At 40.6% G+C, this 10,854-nt stretch overlaps 1 protein-coding gene across 1 annotated transcript; it reads left to right on the forward strand.

Moving 5' to 3' along the window:
* Positions 1-6,984: 6,984 nt before the first annotated feature.
* LOC138891508 (uncharacterized) lies at positions 6,985-7,485 on the forward strand. The gene has a single exon (XM_070174845.1). The coding sequence runs from the start codon at positions 6,985-6,987 to the stop codon at positions 7,483-7,485; it is 501 nt and encodes a 166-aa protein (XP_070030946.1).
* Positions 7,486-10,854: the final 3,369 nt, after the last annotated feature.

Here is a 10,854-nt window from a genome sequence, read left to right on the forward strand (position 1 = left end):
AATAATTTTTGTGTAGACTCTATATTTATAAAAACAAATAAACGACATATTTATAAATATTTAACTGTGAACTTAATTATTATTACATAATAATTTGAGATTACGGTAGGAACCCATAAACTTCAAATCATGGATCCGCCTCTGCTTAGGGGTCATTTGGTTTAAAGACAAGTTATATTAGAATTAATTGTCTGGGATTAATTTTACTAAAATTAGTTATGTGAGATTAGTTATTCTAGTATTATTTGTTATTGACTGTTTGTGTAACGATCTGATAGGTCGTTTTGAGTACTAACCCCAAATTTCATGATTTGAGACCTCTCATAGCTTTGTTTGATGTTACTTGGTTTGCGTGCGTGGTCCATGTCGCATTTCGAAAAGCTTTTATGTGAAAGTTTTTTTAACAAAAAAAAAATTGACTAAAAATAAGGTTAGAGTTGACCACGGTCAATTTTTTGGGTAAACGATCCCGGATCGGTATTTTGACGATTTCGGTAAGTTTGTATTGCGATTTTGGACTTGGGCTTATGCTCGAAATTTGAATTCGGAGTTCCCTAGGTTGATTTGACTCGTTTTGCCGAAAGTTGACATTTGAATATTAGGAAATTCCTTAGGTTTGACCGTAGGTTGACTTTATAATTATCGGGTTCGGATTTTAGTTTTGGGACTTGGAATAGGTCCTCTTTGCTATTTGAAACTTGTCTGCAAATTTTGGTGCGATTCGGAGTTGGTTTGATAGGATTCAGATGCTTGGTTGTGATTCTAGAGGTTCTTGAGTTTTCTTTCGAATTTCATGTGTTTTGATGTATGATTCATAGTTTTAGATGCCATTTTGGTATTTTTATAGCGCGAGCGAGTTTATACGATGTTATTACACTTGTGTGCATGTTCGGTTTGGAGCCGAGAGGCTCAGGTGAGTTTCGGATATGCTTCGACCATTTATGGACTTAAAAGATTGCTGGTTTTCTGCTGCTGGTGTCCAATGCTTCACGACCGCGAAGCATCTCACGCGATCGCGAAGAGGAAGTTTGGGGCTGGGGGCTGGTTGTTCTTCGCGAACGCGAGGGTCTGGTTGCGAACGAGAAGCAATGGGCGGCTTACCCTTCGCGAACGCGACAGGCATCCCGCGAACGAGATGCTTTTGGGGTGATTTGGAGGAGGGCTGATGGCTCTTCATCGCGAATGTGAACCATGGGTCACGAACGTGTAGGCTTGGCTGGGAAGAATCCTTCACGAACGCGATGAGAGCTTCGCAAATGCGAAGGCCAATGGGCATGTGTGCTTCACGAACGCGGCATGTGCTTCACGAACGCGAAGAATACCTGACGCCTAGTTAAATGAAAACTCTAAGTCGGGATTTTGTCATTCTACACCATTTTTTAAAGCTAGAGCTCGACCTAGAAGCGATTTTGAAGAGATTTTTCATCCCCACTTCATTGGTTAGTGATTTTTAGTTTTGATGTATTTCTATAATCTCCCATTAATTTTAACCTTTAACCTAGTATTCCCATGGTATAAATTAGGGATTTGGTAGAATTTAGGATTTTTGCAAAATTGAGATTTAGATCTCAAATTGAGGTCAGATTTCAAAATATATCACATAACTGGGCTCGGGGGTGAATGGGCAATCGGGTTTTGGTCCAAATCTTGAATTTTGACCAAGCGAGTCTGGGGTTTACTTTTTCTAAATTCATTTAATATTGAATCTTTTTCACTTGTAGGTAGTTTCTAAACCTTATTTTGAATTAATTGAACTATATTTTGCTAGATTAGATTGATTTGGAGGCTAATTCTAAGAGAAAAGTCGTGGTTGAGCATTGATTTGGTTGCAGAGTGAGGTAAGTGTCGTGGTTAGCTTTAACTTGAGGGAATTAGGACTTGTTGGTCTATTTGCTACGTGAATTATGTGTGGGAACAACGTATATGTAATGACGAGTATATATACGTTGTAATTGGATTAAAGCATGCAGGTGAAAATTATTTTATCATATTATGCTGTTGCATTGACTATGTCTTCCATGCCTTAGTTAGATTATTATTTCTCTAATTGTTCACCTTCGTATTTATTGTTTATTTTGAAGTTGTGGAATATTGAAAGTTGAGTTTATTCATCATAACACTATGATTGAAGTAAAATTTATTTTCCACCTTGCATTGGTACCTTAGTTTATTATTGTGGCTCGGTGAGAAAGAGTGAAAAGCGCGAAGGGTGTTAGCGTGCCTCATATGCATATACTATCATTGAGTTGAGAGATTGTGAGGATTAAAGCACGAAGGATGATGTGGTGCACTTGATTTCTTATTATCATTTATCATACCATGTGAGGAAGAGAGTAAAAGCACGAAGGGTGATGCCATTCCATTTCATTTATCATGGTGAGGATGAGAGTAAAAGCACGAAGGGTGATGTCGTGCCATTGTTGGTTCTATTGCTCTAATTGATTTCCAAATTTTGTGATCTATTCGATTGCATTGTCATTTATTTTGGAAGGAGGTTACTTGGTGATTTTGTACTCCCCATTCTTATCGTGCTTTCCTTTCTACATATCCCCCCCCTTTTATTATGATAAATGTCCTATTTGTTATTTTTATTGCTTTATGTACATATTTGCACAGGATCTTATTAGGTGCCTTGTCATAGCCTCGTCACTACTACGTCGGGATTAAGCTCAACACTTAAGGAGTACATTGGGTCAGTTATACTCATACTACACTTATACACTTCTTGTGCAGATACTGGTATTGGTCCCAGCAATGTCTAGTGGTGCTTCTGCTCGGATCATTTCTATAGTGAAGACTTGAGGTAGAGTTGTTGGCGTTTGCAATCCCTGGAGTCCTCTTCTATTTCTGTCTTTACTGTCTATTTCTGTCTTTGCAGTCCTTGTATTTTGACAAGAGTGGGTTGCTCTAGTGGTGAGCACCCTCCACTTCCAACCAAGAGGTTGTGAGTTCGAGTCACCCCAAGAGCAAGGTGGGGAGTTCTTGGAGGGAGGGAGCCGAGAGTCTATCAGAAACAACCTCTCTACTCCAGGTAGGGGTAAGGTCTGCGTATACACTACCCTCCCCAGACCCCACTAGTGGGATTATACTGGGTTGTTGTTGTTGTTTTATTTTGTTCAAACTATACTTGCGGTATTCTAGTTGTTCATGTACTGTGACTCCAGATTTCTAGAATTAGACTAGAACGTGCTATATTATGGGTTTGTTTTATGTATTACAAATTTATTAGTCATTAATAATTGTTAACACTTTGTTTTAAATTGCTAAAAAGGTTAATTATTTATCTAATATTGGCTTGCCTAGCAAGTGGATGTTAGGCGCAATCACGACCCCGAGGTTGGGAATCTAGATCGTGACAAGTTGGTATGAGAGTACTAGGTTGGTTAGGTCTCACGATTCATGAGCAAACTTAGTAGAGTCTGGAGGATTGGTACGGAGACGTCTGTACTTATCTTCTAGAGGCTATAGGGGTTTAGGAAAATTTCACTTATTTATTTCTCTATCATGCGATTTTATTCTATCACTGAAATTTGAATCATTCCATTCTTTTTCTCTCGCAGATGGTGAGGATACACACAACAACCACGGTGGGTCAGGACCCAGAGCCCCAGGTTGCTGCCACTACCAGAGAAAGAGGTAGAGGCCGAGGCCGAGCCAGAGGCAGAGGCAGAGCCCAGCCTAGAGCATGTGTAACAGCACTTATTGAGGAGCCTCAGATCGAGCAGGAGGAGGAGGTTCTTATTCAGACCATGTCAGTTGGACCAACTCAGGCCCCAAAGGGGTTTATTGCTACCCCGATACTTCAGGACACTATAGTCCGCTTAGTGCGCCTTATGGAGAGTGTGGCTCAGACTGGTGCATTTCCGGTGGCACCAACTATCTCTCAGGATAGGGGAGGAGCCTAGACTCTCGCTACTCTCACACCAAAGCAGATGGCTCACGAATATCAGACTCTGGCAATTCTGCTAGTTGGAGTGGCTCAGCCTATTGTTGCTACATAGATTGGGGAGAGGTCCATGATGTCTTCTGAGAGGTTGATTAAATTGGACAAGTTCACAAAGTTATTTTCTATTCGCTTTGGTGGCACATCTTCTCAGGACCCACAATATTTCATTGATCGTTGAATGAGGTGTTGTGCAACATGGGTATAGTGGAGTCCAATAAAATTGACTTCGCGGTATTTCAGATGCATGGCTCTGCCAAGAGGTGGTGGCAGGACTATGATCGAGCCAGACCAGCAGGATCACCTCCACTTACTTGGGATTAGTTCTCACACCTATTTTTGGAGAAATTCATTCATTTTACTCTGAGAGAGGAGTACCGCATGCAGTTTGAGCGCCTTCAGCAGGGTAGCATAATTGTTACCCAGTATGAGACTAGATTCGTGGATTTAGCTCGCCATACGATTATCTTGCTTCCTACTGAAAGGGAGAGAGAGAGAGGGGGGGGGGATATTAATTGATGGTCTTACTTTTGGTATCATGCTACAGATGGTCAAGGAGAATGGGGATGATATTTCTTTCTAGCGGGCAGTAGAGATTGCTAGATGGATTAAGATGATTCTTGGACAGGGTAGGAAGGCGGTATTTGAGAAGAGGCCTCGTCATTTTGGTGGGTTCAGTGATGTCTCATCTGGAAGCAGGGGTTCATATGGTAGAGGCCATCCTCCCAAGCCAATTCAGTCAGCGCTTCAGGTATCCTACGGTGCTTCTAGTAGTCGTGGTTCTTATGGGTTTCATCCTGAGCAACTAGACTACATCGTACCTTCAGCTCCGGTCAGTGCACCTCCGGTTCAGAATTATCAGGGTAGTTATTCATGTCGACAGGGGCAGTTTCAGGGTCAGTAGCCACAACAGTCGATGACTTGTTATACTTGTGGAGATCTGAGGCACGCCGTGAGGTTGTGCCCTAGGTCGCAGGGTAGCATGCCACATCAGAGTTCTCATGTTATGATTCTGGTACCGGTTGACCCACCACCCGCTCAACCAGCTAGAGGCGGGGGCAACCAGCCTGCGGTGGTGGTCAGCCCATTAAAGGTGGAGATCAGTCAGGGAGAGGCCATCCGAGAGGCGAAGGTTAGAGTGGTGGGGTTCAGCCTCGTTTCTATGCATTTCCAGCTAGACTTGAGGCAGAGTCATCTGATGCAGTCATCACAAGTATTATTCCAGTTTGCCATAGGGATGCCTCAGCTTTATTTGATCCGGGCTTCACTTATTCATATGTATCATCCTATTTTGCTTTATATCTAGTTATGTCTCGTGATTCTTTCCTGTTTATGTGTCTACGCCCGTGGGAGATTCTATTGCGGTAGATATTATTTGTCGCTCGTGTGTGGTTTCTATCGGGAGCTATGAGACTAGGGTAGACGTTCTACTTCTAGATATGGTAGATTTTGATGTGATCTTAGACTTGGATTGCTTGTCACCTTATCACGCTATTTTGGAATGTCACGCCAAGACTGGGACACTAGACATGTCGGTGTTGTCTTGATTGGAGTAGAGAGAGACTCTTGGCCATTCCACTAGCATGGTCATTTCTTATATGACGGCTCAACGTATGGTCGAGAAGGGATGTCTAACATATTTGGCATATATCCGTGATCCTAGCGCGATTGTTCGTTTCATAGATTCAGTACGCCAGTTGTGTGCGAGTTCCTGCGGTGTTTCCTACAGATTTGCCAGGGATGCCACTCGACAAAGATATCGACTTCTGCATTGATCTGGTTCCGGGCACTCAGCCTATTTCTACCGCACCATATCGTATGGCCGCAGTTGAGTTGAAGGAATTGAAGAAGCAGTTGTATGATTTGCTTGACAATTTATTCATTAGACCTAATGTCTCTCTTTGGGGTGCACCAGCGTTGTTTGTGAAGAAGAAGTATGGAACGATGAGGACGCGTACAGATTATCGGCAGTTGAACAAGATCACTATCAAGAATAAGTATCCGTTGCTGAGGATTGATGACTTATTTGATCATCTTCAGGGTGCCAAGATCTTTTTCGAAGATTGACTTGAGATTTGGCTATCATCAGTTGAAGATTAGGGCATGGGATATCCCTAAGACAGCCTTTCGGACTCGGTATGGTCACTATGATTTCTTAGTGACGTCATTTAGCTTGACCAATGCTCCAATAGCCTTTATGGATTTGATGAACCGGGTATTCAAGACCTATCTGGATTATTTTATGATCGTCTTCATTGATGATATTTTGGTTTACTTCCGCAGTCGAGAGGATCATGAGCAGCATCTGCGGATCGTACTTCAGACTCTAAGAGATCTTCAATTATATGCCAAGTTTTCAAAGTGTGAGTTCTGGTTAGACTCGATTGCCTTTTTGGGCCATGTTGTATCTTCCAAGGGTATTAAAGTAGATCCTAAGAAGATTGAGGCAGTTCAGAATTGGCCTAGACCTACTTCAACTACAAAGTTTTGGAGTTTCTTGGGTTTGGTGGGTTATTATCGCCGGTTTGTGGAGGGGTTTTTATCTATCTCAGACCCATTTATCAAGTTGACCCAGTAATGTGCTATTTTCAGATGGTCCGACGAGTGTGAATTGAGTTTTTCAGAAGCTCAAGACTGCATTGACTACAACCCCAGTGTTGGTATTGCCTAGAGGTTCAGGATCCTATACTCTGTATTGTGATGCGTCGCGTATTGGCCTTGGCGCGGTATTGATGCAAGATGGTAGGGTGATTACTTACGTGTCTCAGCAGTTAATGGTTCATGAGAAGAAATAACATGTTCATGACTTAGAGTTGGCAGCCATTGTTCACGCATTGAAGATTTGGAGGCACTATCTGTACGACGTTCATTGTGAGGTCTATACAGACCATCAGAGTCTCTAGCACTTGTTCAAGCAGAAGGACCTTAATTTGCGGCAGCGGAGATGGTTAGAGTTGTTGAAAGACTATTATATCACCATATTATATCATCCGGGGAAGGCCAATATAGTGGCCGATGCATTAAGTAGGAAGGCGGAGAGCATGGGTAGTTTGACATATTTATCGGTAGCAGAGAGGTCACTAGCCATGGATGTCCAGGCTTTAGCCAATTGGTTTGTGAGATTGGATGTTTCGAAGCCTAGTCGGGTTCTTGCTTGCGTTGCGGCACAGTCTTCGTTGTTGGAGCGTATCAAGGCTCGCCAGTTTGATAATCCTCACTTGTTCGTGTTGAAGGATACGGTGCAGCAGGATGGTGCTAAGGAGGTTGTGATAAGTGATGATGGTGTTATGCGGCTTCAAGGTCGGATTTGTGTTCCAAATGTTGGTGAGTTGAGAGAGTTGATCCTTGAGAAGGTTCACATTTTGTGCTATTCTATTCACCAAAGTTTCACGAAGATGTACCATGACTTGAAACAATATTATTGGTGGCGCAGAATGAAGAAAGACATTGTTGCTTATGTATCTCGATGTTTGAATTGTCAACACGTGAAGTATGAACATCAGAAACAGGGTAGATTGACTCAAAGATTGGACATACCATAGTGGAAGTGGGAGCGCATCACTATGGACTTTGTGGTAGGCTTGCCACGGACGTTGAAGAAATATGATACAATCTCGGTTATTGTGGACATGTTGACAAAGTCCGCACACTTCATTTCGATGGATACTTCCTATTCTTCAAAGCGGTTGGCTCAGATTTACATCCAGGAGATTATCCGTCTGCACGACATGCCCATTTCTGTCATTTCTGACCGGGGCACACAGCTCACACCGCATTTTTGGAGAGTCGTGCAACGTGAGTTGGGCACCCAGGTTGAGCTGAGCACAACGTTTCATCCTCATATGGACCGACAGTCCGAGCGCACCATTCAAATCTTGGAGGACATGTTACGCGCCTGTGTTATGGATTTCTGAGGTTCATAGGACTAGTTCTTACCTCTTGTAGAGTTCGCCCACAACAGCAGTTACCATTCGAGTATTCAGATGGCGCGGTATTATGCCTTATATGGGAGGCGATGTCGTTCGCCGATTGCTTGGTTTGAACTCGGATAAGCCAGGTTGTTGGGCATTGATTTGGTCAATGATGTTATGGAGAGGGTTAAGGTAATTCAGGAGCGACTTCGCAAAGTCCAGTCCAAACAGAAGAGTTATGCGGACCGGAATGTTCGAGATGTGGCATATATGGTGGGTGAGAAGGTTCTCCTTCGAGTGTCGCCTATGAAGAGTGTGATGCAGTTCGGAAAGAATGGCAAGTTGGGTCCGAGGTTTATTGGACTATTCGAGATCTTAGAGAGAGTTGGGGAGATTGCTTACAGGCTTGCTTTGCCTCCTAGCCTAGCGGAGGTATATCCGATATTCCATGTTTTCATGCTTCATAAGTACCATGAGGACGACTTGCATGTTTTGGACTTCGACAAGGTTCAGCTTGATGAGAATTTAGCCTATTAGAAGGAGTCGATGGCTATTCTAACCTGGAAGGTTCGAAAGTTGAGATCTAAGAGTTTTCCTTCTGTGAAAGTGCAATGGAGCGGTCAGCCGATCGAGGCAGCTATGTGTGAGTCCGAGTCAACTATGCAGAGTGGATACCCCCACCTTTACACCGGCCCAGGTACTTTTCTATGTCCGTTCGAGGTCGAACGTTTCTTTTAGAGGTGGAGAATATAACGACCCGATAGGTCGTTTTGAGTACTAATCCTACTTTTTATGATCCGAGATCTTCTGTAGCTTCGTTTGATATTTCTTGGTTCACGTGCGTGGTCCGTATCGCTTTTCGAAAAGTTTTTATGTGATATTTTGAAGAAAATACAAATTTTGATTAAAAATAAGGTTAGAATTGATCACGGTCAATATTTTAGGTAAATGACCCCGGATCGATATTTTGACGATTCCGGTAGGTAAAGGACCCTCTTTCACCTAGAAGGCAATCAAAAAATTATAAGAAATACATGCTGGAATTTATAGAAAAACATCACTACTACCCCTTGTTTCAAGTTATAAGGGACGATCACACTATCTTTGATCCTTGTTTTCTTTAAAGAACTAAACCGACTCTTAAGAAACTTGTTTTGATTTCATAAACATCAATCAATTTTTTTCAAACTAAATTATTTGAATTTCACATGGAATCTAATCCAAATTAAAAGTTTCTTCTGCTTACTTTTTATATGGTGATGCTGGTTTGTCACCTTTTTCTTATTTGTTTTCCTGTAATAAAAGAATTCAAGTAGCAAAGTAAAAGTTTTAAATTATAACTAAATTTCGTGCAGGAAAATATTGTAACTAAAATTAGATATCAAATTTTATACTGAAAATAAAATAGAAGAAAAGTTCAATTGCTTAGCGCATATAATATAAACATAACAACTATAAAAATATCATAGACTTTTGTATGAATCATATCTAATGCATGTTACAGTTTCCGATGAGCTATCTAAAGCAACCAATTTGCTTCAGCTCTCTAACATAACTAGCTCTTTTTTTTTATTGAATGAAAAATAGGAAAAAAACATAACTATGCAACATTTTAAAATAAGTTACATAATTATAGCAGGATTTATTGATTAACATACATTGCAACTAAAAATTAACAAACCCTAGCATCAGATTCCCCTTAAATAGGGATACTACTTAATAACCCACAAATTATCCCTATCCTTTCCATTTATTTTTGCTTATTTTCAGGGATGCTTTTTAAAATAATAATAAATGAATTGAAACATCAAACATATAAATGCCAATAACTGCCATGGTATTTCAAGAATTTCCAATTTCTATGGTGTGACACACCAGAGGTTGCCACTATTATTTGAGGATCTGCCTCTATCTATACTTAGATGGACGTGGGCTATTGTCACGACCACAATTTCCAACCTTAGGATATCGTGATAGCACCTAATTTTTAAAACTAGGTAAACCTAATACATGCTGATTTAATAACAAAATTGAACTATTCAATCATTTATCATAAACTATTAAATGACATACATAGCCGCAAGAGACCAATAGTTATACATTTTCCAAAACCGGTAGTACGGAGTCATAAGTACTACTAAAATACACTAGAATTTTTAAACACAATACTGTTTTGAATTACAATTTAACATTAGCATAATGAAGTAAGATGGTGACTCCGAGGCATGTGAACGCCAAGCAGGTATACCTTGAAGTCTCCTGCGGCGCAGACACAACTCTCAACAGCACAATCAGAATACCTAGATCTGCACAAAAATGTGCAGAAGCATAGCATGAGTACACCACAACGGTACTCAGTAAGTATCAAGCCTCACCTCAATAGAGTAGTGACGAGGCCACGTTAAGACAACTACTAGATATAGAAACCTGTTCAAGATATACATAAGCTAACAATTGAAAGAACATCAATGTAAGAACAACGATAGAAAAATTATTGATTTACAACCAACAATGAAGTAATAGAAACATAAATGGCAGCAAGTAGTAAACGAGTAATAAAGAAACAACATAATCAGAACACCGATGAGATGTAAATAAACTCAAATAAGGAAAACAATTTGGATGACAACTTAAATAATCAAATCGCTCCCACCGCATGGACTTATAACAAGAATTACGCCGAGGCACCTCACCTCATAAACCACAAGTCATGAACTACAATTTCCAAATCTTACACATATGGCACCTCGTGCCCATAATAATAATCACCTTTGCATGGCAAAGTTCACGTGCTACCATGTACTTTGCAATCGTGATAAATATTAATTTAGATAAACAAAAGATATATTTGAACATCATAAAACATATTAACAATCTTGAATAAGGTAAACCGTCAAGTGAAATAATGAGTTTATTTTAGAAATCAAGTAAAGTAAAATAATATTCAATTTGTACGAAATAGAGTATAAGATGGATTTACTTTAGAAATCAATAATATTG

The sequence above is a fragment of the Nicotiana tomentosiformis genome, chromosome 1, assembly GCF_000390325.3.
Source record: "Nicotiana tomentosiformis chromosome 1, ASM39032v3, whole genome shotgun sequence".
In the NCBI taxonomy this organism is placed as follows: domain Eukaryota; kingdom Viridiplantae; phylum Streptophyta; class Magnoliopsida; order Solanales; family Solanaceae; genus Nicotiana; species Nicotiana tomentosiformis.

Excerpts from the sequence above, each read along its gene's own strand:
- LOC138891508 (XM_070174845.1), top strand. The coding sequence starts at position 6,985 with ATGGGTAGTTTGACATATTTATCGGTAGCAGAGAGGTCACTAGCCATG.